The following is a 19,557-nucleotide window of genomic DNA, read 5'->3' as shown; positions in this document are numbered from 1 at the left end:
CACACACACCAGCAACCGGACGAGCCATGTCACTAAGTTAATTTATGTGGTTTCCTAACGAAATAGCTTTTACGTTTAATTGCTCTGCTGACATTATTACCACCCTCCCTTTTTTTTTTAATAAACAGATAATGGAGTAACTTAATTAGCCCTAAACGCTGTGTATCTGTGTGTGCGTGTGTCTTTAATCCGTGGCTAATTATTCTCTCTCTCTCTCTCTCTCTCTCTCTCTCTCTCTCTCTCTCTCTCTCTCTCTCTCTCTCATATCTTTAATCTCCGTGGGTAATTACATTCAAACATCTAAATTGGTTGGTCTGTTATCACATTCGTTGTCGCTAATCAGTTCACCCAGTCATTTTTTACTTTACTGGTATTGTTGATAATTAGGGCAATTTTGCTAATGAAACTAATTACAAGAAAGCAGATCATATTAACGTCACACTGGCTTTGTTATACTGTCGTTAACCCCTTCGTTATGTGGTATCTCTCCCACGCAAAAACGAAGTAGAGGGACGTGAAGGCAACAAGCTGACATTTAGAGAGAGAGAGAGAGAGAGATTTCATCAGCGCTCATGCACAGAAGACAACAACAGTAGTAATTACATGAAAGACGTACAGTAACAGTAAAAACAAGTAAGACTAATAGAAAGGCGCCATCGGCTTGAAGTAAGGTGAAAACGGGATGGAAATAAGATGTGTAGCCTCTGTCTGCAGGTTGATAGATGAGGCGATAGTTGTGGGATGGAGTACTTGTTCGTTGTTATGGTGTTTTATGTATATATTTATTTCGAGAGTGAGGAAACAGTGGAAAGGTGACGGGAATGATGCAGAGACGAGTGCTAATTAACAGTATTTATTTATATTTTTTCGGGATTGAGGAAAGAGTAGAAAAATGTGGGGAACGATGCAGAGGCAGGGGTGTTTATTTACAGTATATGTTTGTTTTTATTTATATAGCTGTTCTTTTTTGGGGAGTGAAGAAAGAACGGAAAGGTGGCGGAAATGATGCAGAGGCTGGAGTGCAAACGCGGATGAAGGAAGATGATTTGCAGGATTTTTTTTTTTTTTTCTTTTAAAGATGAGGATTAGGTTGGTAACGTGGAGTTGGGCAATGCTGGATAGAAGTGTTTGGGAAATAATGATCTGGATAATGGTGGGGTGTGATGTGTGTGTGTGTGTGTGTGTGTGTGTGTGTGTGTGTGTGTGTGTGTGTGTGTGTGGATACATAAACACAAACCACACAAACTTTACGATCCCAATAAGTTCATTCTTCCTTGGTAGTAAGCTAATAGAAAAACTTTTTTCCCTTAGTCTCAGAAGTAGAAGGGTAGCACAGCGGAATTAATTGGCTGGAAGGATATATATAGATCTTTTATATACTTCTGAAGATGTTTTATAGGTAGAGGATTGATTAGCTTGGTGTGGACACTGATACTGAGAGAAAGATGAAAGGAGGGTGCAAGGAAGAATGGAAAAAGAATGTTAGGAGGGTGGATGGAAGAGTGGAAAAGATGAAAAGAGAGTGAATGGAAGAGTAAGAATAAGGGAGGTGATGATGAAAGGTAGGTGAATGGAAGAATGAGTTGAGGGTGGATGGAACAGTGGAAATAAAGGAGTGGAAAATGGAAGGAGGGTGAGTGAAAGAGTTAAGAACAGGATGGAAATGATGTAAGGTGGGTGAATGGAATAATGAGATGAGGGTGGATTAAGAGAGTGGGTGCTTCAAAGCCATGCTAACACTTAAATGGGTTCTGGAAGGGGTGGGGAAGCAACGTTGGGCGGCTCTCACATATGCCATAGCTATACTCTGTTCACTTCACCTTGGCCTGAAATTGACATCCCTTCATATTAAGTGCTGAGTTATAACAAACGATTTGACACTAGATATAATAGTCCCATAGAAGTACTAGCTACAGAAAGGATGTTGAGCCACAGTTTTTTTTTTTTTTTTTTTTTTTTTTTTTTGCCACTGAGCTACGTGATATAAGCTGCAAAAATTTGAGTCAAGTTAAAGCGAATGAACTACGGTATAGTCATCATCCATTGTTTTGTAGATATAATAGTTACAAAATAGTTCCATAAAGGTCAAAGCAGACTAAATTTTCATCCCAAATTTACATGTCGGTAATATCTCCACATTAGCCTAACGTTGACTAATGGGGTATAGAAGTACTTTTTCATCTCTGACATTGGTATATGCTTGAACAGAGAGTAAGAAATAAGTAAATAAATAAATATAAAAGCAAAATTACTGAGTGCATGATTTGATGGTATAGCACGGGTTTATTTATATAGCAACAGGAATGATTTTTCTTAACCGAGGCAGTTAAAACAAAAAATATATGTATTGAAAAGGTAGCCCCCTCCAAAATGCGAAATCTCCCTTAACGTAGAATGAAATGGTGTTAGAAAAAAAGAAAAAAGTTTGCCATATGGTAGAGGATTACCCCTTGACTTCTAGGCCTATACCACTACTGTTTTTACTCTAACTTGGATCAATTTTCATCCTTTTGTAATATTTGACATAGCTCAGTGGTAGAAACAGACAATACTGCGGCTCTACGTCCTATCCATAGCACTTCTTCGTTACTAGCAATATATTTTAGTGTAAATCTATTATTACAACTCAGCAGTCAAGATAAAGAGAAGGCAATTTGTGGCCAGTTTACAGTGAAAGCGGTAAATAGGTTTCCCCCGCGCTGAATAAAATGGCCTGGCATCAGCAAGAATAGGATACACCAGCGTCATCGAGGTGGAAAGGCTTAACACAACCAGTTTTTAATCAGCCATTAGCTAGTAACTTAACCTACTTGAATATAGAGTGAGTCAGAGAGAATGTAAGTGGATTTGTGAGATGGATGGATGGAATGGAAACGTGTACTGGAGGGGCTAACATACTTTTTAATCATAGTAAAGTAAGCTAACCCACTTTGAATACAGCCTAAGTCAAAAGGGGCCTAACAGCATTTGCTGGATGGATGGATGGAATGAAAACTATACGTTACTGGAGGAGGTGGCATAGTTTTTAGGATGTAATTTAAAAGATGCAGGGATTATTGTACTTTTAGATCAGACTGTAATATCATAACCTTTGAATACAGGGTTAGTCAAAAGGAGGGTAAGTGGATTTGCTGGATGGGATAACTAAAGGTAACAACAGTGGAAGGGCAGGCAGGTAGGGGTCATATAATTAACGTGAGGTGAAAATACAGAGACCGGAGGGGCAAACGCACCTTTTAATCACCCTGTAGTACCTTAACCTACTTTGAATATAGCTTGCGTCAAAAGGAATATGTGCATTTGCTGGATGAGGTGGAGAGCACAGAAATGGTTAAACGTACCTTTTTAATCCGCCCGTAGTGTCATAAACTTTGAATACAGCGTTAGTCAAAAGGAGTAAGTAGATTTGCTGGATGGACTGGATGTAACAGCAGTAGTAGGGCAGGCAGGTAGGGGGTCATTTAATTAAGGTGAGGTTGACCCCCTCTGACCTGACACCGCTGACACAGGTGGGCTGGCCATCCCTACACAGAGGTCATTAGCCAAAAGCCAGGCCTATTCAATTACGCCCAGGTGTGTCAGTTGGCTTACCTGGTTAGTGACGTGAGGGGCCTGCAGGGTGGGATGGGGAGTGGGAGAGAGGGGAGGGACTTGTGGAGGACTGGGGAGGGGAAGGTAGGGAGAGTTGGAAAGGAATGAAGAGGTGGAGAGAAGGGGTATGGGAGAGGGAGGGAGACGAGGGGAGTGTTTGATGAGTAAGAGCAATACTTAGGAGTAGCTACATAGGAAGTACACATAACACGAAGCCTGTTAGCCCATAACGTGGTTAGCTTTCGGGAGAGAGAGAGAGAGAGAGAGAGAGAGAGAGAGAGGGAGAACTACAGTAATTCTACTAAAATAAAAGCAACGTGTGTGACAAAAGAATTGAAAAGAGGAAGGAGGGTTGGAGTGGAGGAATGGGAGGAAGGGAAGGAGTAGCGGAGAGACATGGATGGTGGAGAGGAGGGATGGGCTGGAGGACAGAAGGAGAAGGGGAAGAGAGAGGAGAGGAGAGAAGGAGAAGGAAAAAGGGTAGGAGAGAGATGGGGGAAGAATAGGGGTGGGGGAGGGAGGTGTGAGGGAAAAGAGGGGGAGAGAACTTAAAAAAAAAAAAAAAGGCAGGGAAGGTGGGAAGCGGGGAGAAGGGGGATTTCTGAGCGTGAGAGAAGAGGAGAGGGAATAGAGAGGTGAAGGAAGGGAGGGGGGAGAGAGGGGGGGGGAAACTGTGGCTGACGTGATGGTGAAAAGGTGAAGGGAAGTGCTAAGTGGAGTAGAGGGAAGGGAGAGGGGTGGGAGCAGTTTAGTTGATATGAAAAGGAAAAGAGTCAAGGAAGGGGAAGGGAGGGGAGGGTAAGAAGGGGTGAGTCATGAGTGACAGGAGGGATGAAAAATTAAGGAAGAGAGTAAGATTATGAGAGATAGTTTGGAAAAATGAATGAGAATATAGGCTATATGCGATAGATAGGAGATAGTTGGTAGATGTGAATGAATCGATAAGCATAGGTGGTGGGAAAAGATTTTGTGAGGGTAAAGAAAAGGAGCAGAAAAAAGTTAAGCAAAGAGAAAAGGGTAAAGGGAAGAATGAAGAGGAGTAGCCTAGGAGGAATGAAAAACATTGGGATGGGATGTAAGAGGAAAGAGAGTGTAAGAAACGAAGGAGCTGGAAGAATGTGAGAAAAAGAGGAAAGCATTATCGAGGGAAAGAAAAAAAGAAAGAGTAAGTTGAAAATGCGAAATACAAGAGGAAGAAATTGAACAAGAGGAAAAAGTAAAAGAAAAAGGGTCAGGGGAGGAAGACGAAAAGGCAAAAGAGGGGACAGCGAACGAATGATGGGAGAGAGAGAGAGAGAGAGGAAGGGGGGGGGGTACTGTCCAATTTGCTGAAAGGTGTGTGAGGACCAGAGGCGAGAACAGTATTGGTAGTTGTGGTATTGGTTTTGTGGCTGATAGTGCTACAATTGTGGTAGTGGCTGATTGTGGTTGTGGTGGTGATGGGTGATCGTGGTTGTGGTTGATGGTGGTTAATATGGTTGTGATGGTTGAATGTTGTGATTGTATGTGGTTGTGGTAGTGAAGATTCAGTGTGATGGTATTGTGGTGGTGAGAGTGTTTTGCTAGTAGTGATAGTGGTTATGATTACTGTGGTGGTGGTGGTGGTAATGGTGGTTATGATAATGGTGGTGGTGGTGGTGTTGGTAGTGGTTATAGTGGTGGTGGTAGTGGTATTGTTTGTAACATTGCAATTGTGATGATGCTGGTATGTAGATTTCTGCGATGTTTGCGATAATATAATTGTGAATGTTTAAATAAAAGTAGTACAGTATATAAATGTAAGAATGAAGCGAAGAGATAGTCTGTAGCGAGAAATGAAGACGGGAGAAACTGAAGCAGAGCAAAGGTTACCTGAAAATGTGAAGTAAAAGCAGAGAATAAAAGAAAAGAGAGGTGAAAGGGTAAAAAAAAAACGACGGCAAAAGATATTGGAAGGAGAAAAAATAATGATGGAAGAGGGAAAGAAAAAAAGAATGCCGAAAGTACAGGAGGAGGAGGAGGAGGAGGAGGAGGAGGAGAGAGAGAGAGAGAGAGAGAGAGAGCAAAGGAGAAAGATGGGCTTAATACGAGTGATATAGACAAAGAAATTATAAAAAAGGAAAGAAAGAAAAAGAGGAAATGAAAAGAAGATGAAGCAAGATATAAATAAAGATGGAAGTGAAGGAAATGAACGATGGAATAATGAAGAAAGAGGGAGAAAGGTTTTGCATGGATTTCGCAATTTGTACCCAGTGAGAGCGAGATTCCGTGGACCCGTTCATTTAAAGGTTCGGATTTAGTGTCCTGCTGAGAGAGAGAGAGAGAGAGAGAGAGAGAGAGAGAGAGAGTAGTGGTGGAAAGAAATAGATGGATGGATAGATGGTGACATGGATAGATAGATACAGATATAGAAAGGCGAAAAATGTCATTGGAAGAAAGATAGTCAGATAGGTACCGTATGTATTAGAGATATAGCCTATTGAGAGAGAGAGAGAGAGCACAGAGCATTGGGGTAATCCGACCTTAATACTAATAGAAAAACTTACTTCCTTGTCACAAAAGTTTAAGAAAAGGATAACATTCAGAGAGAGAGAGGGGGGAGGGAGGGAGGGAGGAAGTAAAAGGGATTGAGTGACTGCAGAACGTACAAGAAAAAATGGTAAAGTAGGAAACCAGATATCTGCGCTGAAGAAAAGTAAAGAAATAGAAGTAAAGATTGCGGTAAAAATAAGGTAAGATTATGGGTGAGGGAGAAAGAGTGCCATACAGAATGAATGAAAAATTAATTCATCAGCAAGGGGTAAATAAAGTAAAGGAAGGTGAAGAAAGAAGCAACGGTGCCGGTAGGAAGCTAAAAGATGTGAAAGAAACAGTGAAAACAGAGAAAAGTAGTGTTGTGGAAAATATAAGTAACAGTGAAAACAGAAAAATAGAGGTAGAAAAAAAAAAGTGAAATGAAAGGTGAAAATAGCTAGAGGAAATAGAGAGTATGGTAAGGAAAAAAAAGGACTTGAAAGAAACAGTGAAAACAGAGAAAAATAGTGTCTTAAAATATCCATTGAACGCAAGGTGCATTATGTCTGTGTCCCACCACTACCATCAACAATGAAATCTACCACCATCTACTACCACCACCACATCTACTACCTTCCCACACCGCCCACCCTCCCTCCCATTAACGACCACTACCACCACCATTAGCCTCCCATTAATCACGACCTCTAGCACGGAGCGGAAACCAGGACCTCCACTACCTTTAATACCAGCACCACCAGCAACACCGATAACAGAAACAGCACTTATTACTACAACCACAACCACAGTAGCTAGTCATCTACCATCCTTTCACATCCACCACCAATACTTTAACCACCACAACCAGAACCGCCGCTACTATTACCCATCCATCAACTCACCACCACCACCACCACTGCTACCCATCCATCAACTCACCACCACAACCACTATTCCTGCTACACCGTCATTAGTTGCTACCACAATCAACCACCATCGCAATTACAGTCATCCACCACCACCACCACCACCACCGTTACCATTACCATTAACGACCACAGTGACGACCATTAGAGTACCATTAATCTAGGGCAGGAACCAAGACCACCACCACCATTACTCTTGCGGCACCTTACTTGAATCTCACCACCACATTATTGGCTGTATTGTCATTGGTTTAACCCCTTCAGTACCCACCACCACCATTACCAGCCTCGACCAACCACCACTACTACCACAGCCAAACATCCACCCACTACCACCACCATCATAATTACCACACTGTTACCATTTGTCTTATTACTGAACAACATCGACTGCCTCCTCTACTATTATTCACTATTACCAGCACAGCAACAACCAGCCATTACTAACACCATTACCATTAACCCATAACTACCACTACTACCATTAACGACCACAGTGACAACCATTAGCGTACGATAATCAAGGGCAGGAACAAGATCACCATTACTCTTGAGGCACCCCACCTGATTCGCACCACCACCTGATGGACCGCATTCTCTTTGACGTAACTCCTTCATTTCGATTATGTAGACATTTTTTTCTCATGCTGCGTTTTGAGACTTATCAGCTTAGTAGAGACTTAGGAAATTGAGAGGTTAGATTAAGCATTCATTAACCCTTTCGTTACTAAAGATTCATCTAAATATGAATAAAATCGTTTGGAGATAGATAGAATAAAGTAAAAAAAAAACTGGATTGAAGATCTTGTTCTGCTCTCAAATACGAAAACGTAATTTAATCTTTTATTCTTGCAATAAAATCGTCTGGGAAGGTTTGAAGGGAGAGAAGTTGAGGACGAAGGGGAAAAAAGATGCTAAGAAAGAAAGAGGGGAGAAGGACTGAGAGGACAGTGAAAGGTATCAGGTAGGTGTGAAGTGTGAGGAAGAAGGAGGGAAAAGAGTGCCAAAAAAGAAAGAAAGAAGAGAAGAACTAAGAAGATAGTGTGAGGTGGGAGGTATGTGTGTGAAGAACAGTGAGTAAATGAAAGAGAATCTAAAGGAGAAAGGGAGAAGGAGGAGAGGAGGATGAGGGAAGTGTTGGAGATAAGTTGGAGGAAAGTTCTTGTGGGGGAGGGAACTAAAGGAGAAGGAGAGGAGGGAGAGAAGGATGAGGGAATTGTGTGAGGGAGGAGGTGTTATAAGAGAAGTTGGAGGAAAGTTGAGAGAGAGAGAGAGTTGGAGTCGATTGGGGTAGGGAGGGATGAAATGTGAGGAAGGGAGGGAGAAAGAAGAGGTAGGCCCTATGCGTAAAAGGGGAAAGGAGAGGTGTGATTTTAAGTGAGGGTGGGGGGGGGGAGATGTGAGATGAAAGGCAAGGAGGGAGGAAAAGAGGTGTGAAGTAGTAGGTAAGGGAGGGAGGAAAGGTGAGTTGTGAGGGAGGGAGGTAGGAGTGGGAGGAAGGGAGACAAAGGAGCGGAACCACACACCTTACACCCTCACCTCAAGGACGATTATGTCTCCCTTTCCTCACTCTGTCTCTCTCTCCCTTCTCTCCCCCTTCCCTAACTCTTTCCCCCTCTCTCCATTCACCTTTCCTCATCCTCTTCCTCTCCCCCTTTTCTCTCTCTCCCTTCTCGTGTCTCTCATTCTGTGCCCGATTCTCTCTCTCTCTCTCTCTCTCTCTCTCTCTCTCTCTCTCTCTCTCTCTCTCTCTCTCTCGTCTATCTCCTTTTCTGCTGTTCTCTCCCTCTGTCCCTTTACTCTCCCTAGCACCCTTCTTTCTCCCCCTCATTCTCTTCTATTTACCGTTTCTGTCCGTCTCCTTGCAATCTCTTGTTGATTAAGGAGATGGTGAACCTGCTGAGAACTTGCAAAGGAGAGAGAGAGAGAGAGAGAAAGAGAGAGAGAGAGCCAACACATTATTAACAATTAACATTAGCATCAGCAATCAGGCACAGTACTGACACTTCCATGAATATGTAGATGTATGTGTATGTGTGTCTGTGTGTGTGTGTGTGGTTGATTATACCGTAATCGTCCATGTATTGTGTGTGTGTTTGTGTGTGTGTGATATGATCGTCCATGTATTGTGTATATTTGTGTGTGTGTGTGTGTGTGTGTGTGTCAATAGCCTACCTGTCTAGAAATGTTTCACTTTACTACAACTGTAACAACCACCACTGCTGTGTCTGCATTTGTAACCACAACCACCACGATTACTACTACTATTACTACCACCACCACTACTACTGCTTCTTCTTCTACCACCACCACTACTGCTAATATTCACTCATCGTAATTCACATTGCAGTAATTGCCGGCTCACTACCATCATTGCCACTACTACCAACATTCTGCTTGCCTGTTACCACTATCACTATGCCAGTTTGCTGCAGTCACAAACATTTACCCCCACTGTGTTACTTAACGCTGGGAATATTTGTGGTTTGTCTAGTTGACGGTGAGAGAGAGAGAGAGAGAGAGAGAGAGAGAGAGAGAGAGAGAGAGAGAGAGAGAGAGATTTTATTTGTACAGAATAATCAAATTTTGTAGTAGTTTGTGGTTGGTTTATTTTTACGTCTAGGCCCTGTGTGTGTGTGTGTGTGTGTGTGTGTTTTACAAGTAGAGACACATAGCCTACTCTGTTAGGAATTTTAATTACGATACTTAAGGGATTACGTAACACACACACACACACACACACACACACACACACACACACACACACACACACACACACGAGACAGGCTTGCAGGTTTAAATGTAATTAATTGAATAGACTGGTGTGCGGAAGTACGGGAGGCTGGAGAGGAGATGGAGGGGAAGGGATGGAGAAAAGGGGATAGAGAGATCGGAGGGAAGGTACAGAGAGAGGAGGTGACCGGGGAGAGGGGCGGAGTGACAGAGAAAGGGAAGGTAAAGAGAGAAAGAGGGAGGTGGAAGGAGGAGAGAGAGGATGGGTGGAAGGGAGATGAGGAGGGTACGGTGAACAGAGGAAGGGAGGGAAGAGGGGTGAAGGATTGAAAGATGTGGTGGAAGTAGAGGGAAGGAAGAATAAAAAAAGGGAGGGAAGAGAGATGAAGGAGCCAAAGCACTAAGTGATGAGAATAGGTGGACGGGAAGAGGAACAGTGGGAGGGAGAGGGGGAAGGAAGGATAAGGCGAGGGGGAGGGGGAGGAAGGAGTGACACAAGAGAATCTCTCAAATTAACCAGGAGTTAGGCAGGAGTTGGACAAGTCGACCCAAGTTGGTGTAGGGGAGAGAACGGGTGTGGTGGGGGAGGGGAGGGGTGGGGAGAGAATGTGGGGTGGAATGAGGAGCCAGGTGGTTGTGCTAGGTAGAGGGAAGGGGAGCGAACGGGTGGTGAGGTAGAGACGGGGAGGTGAGGGGAGAGAACGAGTGTGGAGGGGAGATAGTGGGAGGGGTGCAGAGAATGTGGGGAGTGATGGGGGTGTGGTAGGGGGGAAAGGGAGGAAAAAGAATAGATATAGTGGTGGGAGGAAAGGGGGAACTAGGAAGTAAGTTATACAGTGAAGGAAGGGATGGGAAGGCCTTGTGTGTGTGTGAAAAGGATACCTGTACACCTTCAGTGTACAGTTGACGTTCTCTCTCTCTCTCTCTCTCTCTCTCTCTCTCTCTCTCTCTCTCTCTCTCTCTCGTTGAAATATAGTTGTCACAATGCATAGATTTTATTCGGAATAGAACCGAAGTCAGGAGAAGTTTCCTGGAAAAAAAAAAAAAAAATGGTGTCATGATAGAGTATGAAACTAGAAATCGATCAGATAGATAGAAAAAAGATTGATAAACAAGTTGATACGATAGATAGATAAGTTAGTAGATAGACAAGAGGTGGAAGTTATGGAAATAGAAATAGAGCAGACTGATAAAATAGATAGACCATTAGTATCATACACCCAGGCTTTTTCCATTTCCATCCCAGTTTCAACTTTTTCCCCATTAATTTTTTTTCCCGGTTAAATATTCCAATACAAGAGTTGAAATTCAGAAAGTTATATTCGGTGCGCCACTCGAAGATAAAAGAAATGAAGAGGGAAGGACTTTGGAAATGTTCTGTTCGGTATTATGCACCAGAGGCTGTGAAAGGAGGCAGGGTGGAGAGAGAGAGAGAGAAGGTGGATGAGGAGGAAAAGCGTGACGGGATTGGGGGAGGGAGAGAAAGGGAGAGAGAAAAAAATGGATAGTGAACGAGAAGAGAGGCAGGGATGAGATTAGACAGATAAAGACAGAGAGCATTGAATGAAGTGGGAGGTACAGAGGAAGGAAACCAGGGAGATATTGAATAGGTGGAAGGAGAGAAGGCAGGTAGGAAAGGTATTCGAAGAAAGGGAGTAAATAGGCAGGGAGGGAGGGAGGATATTTGAGGAAAGGAAGAAAGAGGCTGGGAGCGATGATATTGGAGGGAAGCAGGTAAAGAGGCTGATAGGAAGGGAAGGTATTGGAGGAAAAGAGGCAAGGAGAAAGACAAGGGAGGGTATTGGTTGAGGGAGAGACAAAAGATTGTTGTTGATGAGGGAGAAAAAAGGCAGGGAGATTATGAGAAGAGGAGGAAGAGACGAAAATGATGGAGGCAGAGAGAGAGTGTTAATCTCACTGTGATGATGTTGTCTCTTTCGTTTTGTACTAAATCAGTATAGTTTTATTAATCTTCGGAGAGATTTTGAATTGCAAGAGGCGTTAGCTGTAAGTTACCCTTTATTAACCCTTTCAGTACGAGGGAAAAGAGGAGAGGGGAGAGGAGGGAAGCAAGAAAGAGGAGTAAGAGGAAGGGAGGGGAGCAGGGAAGGAAAGGTTGGTTTCACTGTTGAAATAATGCAAGGGTTGGAGAGAGAGAAGAAAATGTAGGAGAGGGGAGGGGAAAGAGAAGAAAAGGGTAGGGGAGAAAAAGAAAGGTGAGAGGAAAGTGAAGACATGAACGGGGGGAAAAGGAGTGAGAAGGGGGGAGATGAAGGGAGGGGGGGGGGGAAACGAGTAAGAATGGAAAGAGGATGGATCAGAGGAGGGAGGGGAGAGGAAGGGAGGAGGAGGAGGAAGAGAAGTAAGAAAAGGGAAGGGAGCTGGGGGGGACCTGGGGAGGAGGACCAACCGTGGCAGCGCAAAATGCCCAAGACAACTCCAAAATTAACAGTCTTCTCATTTGCATATTCCGCCTCTCCTTCTCTTTACCTTTATTCTTTCACTATCTCTTATTTCATGCTTCATTTCCTCCTGGTTTCGTTCCCTATTTCTTCCTTCCATTGTTTCTTTTACCACTATTTTCTGTATCACCTCTTTTATTATTTCTTCCTTTGTTTACTTCTTTTTTTTTACCTTCGTTACTTCTTCCTTTCATTCTGTGATTTCTCCCTCAAGTCTCCGTTTTTTCCTCTACCTATTCTTTTATTCTCGTATTTTTTCCTCTATATAGCTACGTTTGTTAATTGTGTCTCTTCCTTCGTTCTTTATTTCCTCCTGTACCCCTTTTATAGGATACGATGCTCGCTACTTTTTTTTTTTCCTTTTTCCCTCCTCTCTGTAGTCTGATTTCCTTTTCTGCTTTAATCTCTTTTTCCGTTATCAAGTTCTCATTCTTTCCTATATCTTGCAATAATTAGCTACTGTAATATTTTTTTATTGATTGACTTCTGATGGTCCACCTCCTTCCGTCACTCCTTCACCCTTTTGCATCCTTCTTACATACCGGTACTTCTTCCTTTTGATACTTCCTTCTTTCCCTCGTCTGTACATGCCATTTCTTTCTTTCCTTTCCTTCCCTCTCGTTATTTCGTTCTTCATCCTTCTTTCAAACTCTTCTTTCCTTTCCAGTTCCACACGAGTGTAACCTTCCTTCCCTCATCAGTACTTTTTAATTGCTTTCCTTTCATGTTATTTCCTCGTCTCTATTTCGTTCTTCTTTACTCTCATTTCACCCTTATTCCATATTTTCTTCGTTTTTTTCATTTCCTCTTCCTTTTTTCCATTTCCTCTCATGTTTCTTCTCCCTCCTTCCACCTTCCCTTGCCGTCTTATTCCCAGTCTTCCATTTTCCCTTCTTCCTTCCTACCATCCCTCCTTCGAGTAGTACAGCACAGGAAATGAAGGAAGAAACTTATCCTAACTTTCGCCAACTTTTGTGATTTTCAAATTACGCGAAGCTGTAGTTAGTGGCTTGTTTGTTGTTTGTTTATGTGAGTTCTTTGCTTGTATCTCGTATATTTGCGAGTTTGTCTTTCTTTGCCCCCCCCCCTTTGTATGTGTGTGTGTGTGTGCATGTTTACTCGTATGTGGGTCATCGTTTGGTTATGTGGATTTTCGTCCATGTGGATCTTCCCATATTTTTATGTGGGTCTGTTTACTGTTTATGTGTGTCCGGCTTTGTTTATTGTTTATGTGGGTCCGGCTTTTGTTTGTTTGTTGGTACGTATTTGTTTTGTGGGTCGGCCTTTGTGTGTTTGTTTTTTATGTAGCTCTGCCTGTCTTGTTTGTTCGTGGATTCATTCCCTCACTCCCTTTCCCTTTCTTCCTTCTCCCACTTCCCCTCTCTCCTTTCTCCCATTAGGCTTCAACTCCCTCTTTCCCTCTCTCGTTTCTCCTGTTCACTTCTCCCCTTTTCCCTCTCTCCCCTTGTTTCATTCACGTCGTTCTCACTTTCTTTCACTTTCACTGGTCTCTCTTGTCCCACTTTCTTTCACTCCTCTTTTTCTTATTTCGCCCACTCCTCCTTTTTGCTTCTTCGTATCCCCTTCTACTTTTCCTTGCTCCTTTTTTTTTTTTTTTTTTTTTTTTTTCACCCTCTCTCCACCCTGTTCTCTCTCTTCTTTCTCTCGCTCTCTCTTTTCATTCTCCTAATCTCTGTCCCCTCATTCTGTTCGTTTCATCCTCCCACCCTTCTCTCTCATCCTATTCGCTTCCCCCTCCCGCCTTTCTCTCCTCCCTTGCCAATTTCACCTTATTCCCTCCTCTCTCTCTCCTCCCCGATCCCCCTCTTCCCTCTTTTATGTCCTCCCCAGACCCCCTCTCCCTTCTCTTGTCCCTCTCTCTCTTCTCCCGTTTCTCTCCTTCCTCCCTCCCTCTCTCCATTCTACATCTCTCCTCTTCCTCTCCTTCTCCCTGGCCCCTCCCCCCCCACTAAGTAATGTACATTTAAATGGCTGCAGTGATTTTAGTTGTGGGAGAGATTAGCATAATGTTACCTCAAGTTAGCAGTCTTGGCTACACACACACACACACACACACACACACACACACACACACACACACACACACACACACACACACACACACACACAAACCCTACGTACATAGGCTGTCCAAAAACATATTCACTCTCCTAAACATACATACACATTCATTCATGCATACAAATACACACGCTCACATGCACATAGTATAGAGGCTGCACATACAGACACACCTATAGATTTTGCTCGAACTCCCTGAGATAGAAATACACGCACACACATGCACAGACAGGACACGCACACAGCCTCTTACATGGGCGAACACGCAACCATGAATATGTATATACATGTAAATATCTGTTCCATGTAGGTATTTACATTCTTACACTCCACACTTTACGCACATAAACCTACACTAAGTGTTATGTCTAGACCCCAGTTACTTTCATTTGTATGTTTAGTTGCTAGACGTAGACAAACACACACACACACACACACACACACACACACACACACACACACACACACACACACACACACACACACAGCTTACATAAACATATATTCATGTCTAATTAAACGCACATGTTGCCTTGCTAAGTGAAGACGTGTAGGGATATTTATATACTGTATGTACGTATTTCTAGTACATGAAATACGTACATGAACGCATTCACGAAGTTTACACCCTGACTTACGGTACACAGATAACTTCATGTGCGTAGCCATCAGAACGCGTTTATACGCAGCATTCCAAGTTGGCATGTACGCATTATCGAAATGCACATATAAACAGCCATCCAAACGTACATGTACTGTACACAACTATCTAAATATACATGTACACAGCCACCTTAATACACATGTACAATAGACAACCATTCTGATTTACATGTACTACTCTACAACGCACATGTACACATCCATCAAGGTGCACATGTACACAACCATGTATTCGCACACATGTATACCCAGCGCCGCTCATACGCCCCTACGCATATATTTAACGGTGCATTAGGCCGCCTGTAAACACCAACGCACCATTTACGCACACGAGGTTACGTCTGTGTGTACTTTGCCCCTTTCATACGTACACGAGCGTAAATACTTAAGGAACAATGGTTTATCTTGTGGCTTATTTTGTACGTACATACATACATGCATACATATACATACGTACATACATATATACATATATTGATACATACATAAAGGTCATCCTTCTATACATATTCTCACTTAGTATGTCCTGGAATACAAACTCACATACATCTTATATATATACGTACACACACGTACACGCAAACGCACATAGTCACAATACAATTTGCACATTCCCATAAGCACATACCATACCCATTCCCATCCCAAACTGATACACACACACACACACACACACACACACACACACACACACACACACACACACACACACACACACACGCACACACACACACGCACACACATTCCTGAGAGCGCTGACGCACACGGTAGTTCACTGATCTGCATAAACCAGGTCCTGCTGTCACTCTCACCCCACTCACCTCTCACCTCTCTCACTTCACTCCCTTCTCACCTCTCTCACCCCTTTCACATCACTCCTCTTGCCTGTTCTCTCACCTCACTCACCCCTTGTCACTTCTCACACCTCTCACCCCTGTCACTTCTCCCTCCTTTCATTTCACCCCCTTTCTCTCACTCGCTCACCCTTCTCATCTCTTAACCCTCCCACTTCAAATCCCTCATACTTCGCACCCCTCTCACTTCTGACTTCTCACCTCTCACTGCTTACTCTTGTCACCTTTCGCCCTTTTCACTTCGCACCCCTCTCACTTCTGACTTCTTCTCACCTCTCACCCTTCTCACCTCCAGTTGGTTCCCACCCGTCTTAGCGCTCACCCTTCTCACTTCTCTTCTCATTCCTCTTACTCAGTCACTTTTCTCGCCTCTCTGACTCTTTCTGTCTGTCTCCTCTCAACCCTCTTACTTCTTTTCCACTCCTCTTACCTCCACTCACGTATCTCACTTCACTCACTCTTATTTCTCATCGTTCTTGCCCCATTTGCTCCTCTCACTCCCACACACTCCACATCCTCCTCCTCCTCCCTCTCGCCCCCTCTTCTGTTTTCTTAATCACTCCTGTGTTCACTTTTCTTCGCCCCTCTCCGTTCCCTGTATCCCCCACTCACCTCACCTCATCCCCACTCATCGCTCCCACTCCTACTCGGCCCTCTCTCTCTCTCTCTCTCTCTCCAGTCGCCTTATTCACTTCTTACAATCCCACATACTCTCTCTCCCTCTCCCTTTATTCCCTCTAGTTTCCCTTTCTCCCTTCTCCTTCCCTTTCTCTTTCCTTCCTCTCTTCTTCCCCTCCCTCTCCGATCCTCTTCCCCTCGCTCTCCTCTCCCCTCTCTTCCCTCCCTGACCTCTCCCCTCTCTTCCCCTCCCTCTGTTGTAGCTGCTTCTCTCCCTTTCTGCTCTTTCCTTCCCCCCTGCTCTTTCCTCCTTCTGCCTTCCCTCTCATTTTTCTCTTCTTTCTTTCCTCTTTTCTCACCTGTCTTTCCTTTCCCATTGCATTTCTTCCCACTACCCTCCCTCTTGCATTATCTCTTCCTCTTCCGTTCTTTCCATTCTTCTTCTCTCCCCTCATTTTCCCTCCCTTTTCCCAACTCTCCTTCCGCCCCTCCCTTCCCTACTCTCCTTCCCCTCTCTCTTCCCTCTCCCTCTCTTGTCTCCCTTTCCTCCCTCTCTCCCCTCTCATTGACTTTCGTGTGGGCAGAATACGTCACCGCCCCTTGTGTGACGTCACGCAGCAGTTGCCAGATGTAGCTTTTTACAACTTTTTCCACCGATGTTAATCCGCGGTACTAATTCAGGCTTTTTAGCGCATTTCTTTCCTCTTTTCTTGTCTTTGGAGATTTTTTTAATTTTTCATTTTATTGATTTCTGTGCTTGATTTTAGGTTCAAGAAATTGATGTACCGGTTGTGGTGATACGGTATGTGATTTATCGATTTGTTGCTGCATTTACACTTTCGTTGATGTTCTACTTGTTGTCTTCATTCAGAGGGTTGGCTGACGGACGTGGTTTTTATTCTTCCCACATGTCTCCTGGCGTGTGTTTTTTATTTTAGCTATTCTTGCAACATACAAATGGCTTTCAAATGATCCTAGTTATGTATGATAGCTTTAATTAGAATTTTCATTTTAATTATGATGATGGTGATGCTGATGATGGTATGGCGACTTATTAGTGTGAGAAATGCATATTATTCATGTATATACGCCCGGTATTTTACTCTGACCGTTTTATGATTACCGGTGATGTGTTTACTGATGTGTTTGTTTTCTTGTTTACAGATAGAGGACGCGATGCTAATGTTCGACAAACAGACCAATAGGCATAGAGGTGAGTACTGGGGTATTGTTAGGTTGATTGCCTGTACTTGATGAAGGGAGGGATGAAAGTGCGGGAGATGAGAGAGAGAGAGAGAGAGAGGAGAATGGGAGATTAAAAAAAAAATAGAAGAAGGAAGTGAGGGAAAGAGAGGAGGAGGTATGATGGAAGAAGAGCCGAATAAACGGAGGAGGTAAAGGCATGGAGAAGCTGCTGATGGTGACAGATGAACAGAATTAGGAGGGAAGTGAGGAAAGAGTGGAGAGAAAGGGAGACAAAGGGATGATGGAGAGGAGTAAGTGAGGGAGGAAGGGAGAGATGAAGAAGAAAGGAGAGGGAGGGTTGGATGGAGCAGGTAGTTACAGCAGTGCCGGTAATCCCTTGTTCGCACGTGTCAGGGAGATGGATGAGCCAGATGGATGGTCCGACTCTGGATGAGAAATATCCTGCCATGGAAGGTTGGATGGTTGGCCGGGTGGAAGGGAGAGGTACAGTAGGCCTGGTTGGTGGGACGGGATGGATGGATGGAAGGTTAGGTAATGTGGAGGTGGGTTCGGTTAATAGTTGGATGGTTTTGCGGGTAAAATGGAAAGGTAGTAGGCCAAGTTGGTGGGAGGGATTGGATGAAAGGTTGGATGCTTGGTCGTTGAGGAGGTGGATGGTTCGTGAATATTTATGGTTAGAGAGGTAGAAGGCTGGTTGGTTTAAGGAATAGAATCACAAAGTAAGGCTGTTTCATGGGAGTGGATGGATAGAAGGTTGGATGGTTGGTGAAATGGTGAATGGTGGGAGTGAGTACACGTGGATGGTTCGTGTAGCCTATGTGGACGGATGGACGAAAGAATGGAAGATTCGATGGTTGGGTGATGGAGAGATGGTTGGATGGAGGGGCTGGATGGTTGATTGAAGGGAGTGGAGTTGGTGGAAGGGATTGCACATGGATGGTTCATGAGAGTGGGTGGCTGAATGGATGGGTGAATGGTTTCATGGAGGAACAGGACTTGCATGGTAAAGGAGAGAGAGGTAAGTTGGAGGGTGGAAGGGAGAGAGGGAAATAGAAAATAAAAAGAAAATGATTAACAACAGAAGAGGAAGTAAAGAGCAGAGGAAAGGGCAGAAGGAAAGAATATAAGAATTAGCAGAAAAAAATCAAGGTAGAGACAAACAGGAAGAGGGAGGAACGAATGGAAGGAGAAGGTGAGAAAATTATAAGATGGGAAGGAGAGAGGGAGGTAGAGAGATGAGGACGAGGGGGAGGACACATTTATAGAATGGAGGGAGAAGAAAGAGTAGGTAGGAGAGAGACAGAGAATTACGATATGTTAGATAAGGAGAGACGGGGAGAGAGAGAGAGAGAGAGCAGTAAAGAGAGAGAAGTAGTAGTAGGCAACATGAGGCACAGACATATAAGAGGAACAGGGGCAGTAAAGAGAGAAGAAAGATGGTTCATCCTCTCCTTTATTAATACATTCTCTCTCTCTCTCTCTCTCCCTCTCTCTCTCTCTCTCTCTCCCTCCCTCCCTCCCTCCCTCCCTCCCTCCCTCCCTCCCTCCTCCTCCTCCTCCTCCTCCTCCTCCTCCTCCTCCTCCTCCTCCTTTTGATCTTATACTCCTCTTTCTATATTACTTTTTTTTTTTCCTCGACTTTCTTCAACCTGCCCTCCCCTTCTCTCCCCACTTTTCCATTCCCCTTTCCTCCTTCCCCGTTTCTTCTGTTCCCCTCGTCCATTCTCCACTCCTCCCTTCGCTCCCTCCCTTCCTCATCTCTCCCCTCCCCTCTGTTTCCTCTTTGCTCACACAGGCCTTCTTCCTCTCCCCTCTTCCGTCTCCCTGTTCTTTACCTTCACTTTTTATAACATCTCTCCAGCAGCTGACCCCCTACTTATCTCACATTCCCCCTGCCCTCCCTCCCTTCCCCCATTCTCTTAACCTGTG

The 19,557-nt window shown here is 43.9% G+C and overlaps 1 protein-coding gene across 1 annotated transcript in view; it reads left to right on the top strand.

Moving 5' to 3' along the window:
- The window catches only part of Rbp6 (RNA-binding protein 6), a 992,472-nt gene that overhangs the window by 751,596 nt on the left and 221,319 nt on the right, over nucleotides 1–19,557 (top strand). Inside the window, exon 7 of the mRNA XM_080281723.1 lies at nucleotides 17,587–17,635. Within this exon, the coding sequence (XP_080137849.1) occupies nucleotides 17,587–17,635 (49 nt within the window). The remainder of the gene's footprint in view (nucleotides 1–17,586; nucleotides 17,636–19,557) is intronic.

This window comes from Coenobita brevimanus, chromosome 90 (assembly GCF_032717465.1).
Source record: "Coenobita brevimanus isolate Jiangsu-jjx chromosome 90, ASM3271746v2, whole genome shotgun sequence".
Classification (NCBI taxonomy): domain Eukaryota; kingdom Metazoa; phylum Arthropoda; class Malacostraca; order Decapoda; family Coenobitidae; genus Coenobita; species Coenobita brevimanus.
Note: the sequence above shows the minus strand (reverse complement) of the source record. Positions and strands in the feature narration are given on the sequence as shown.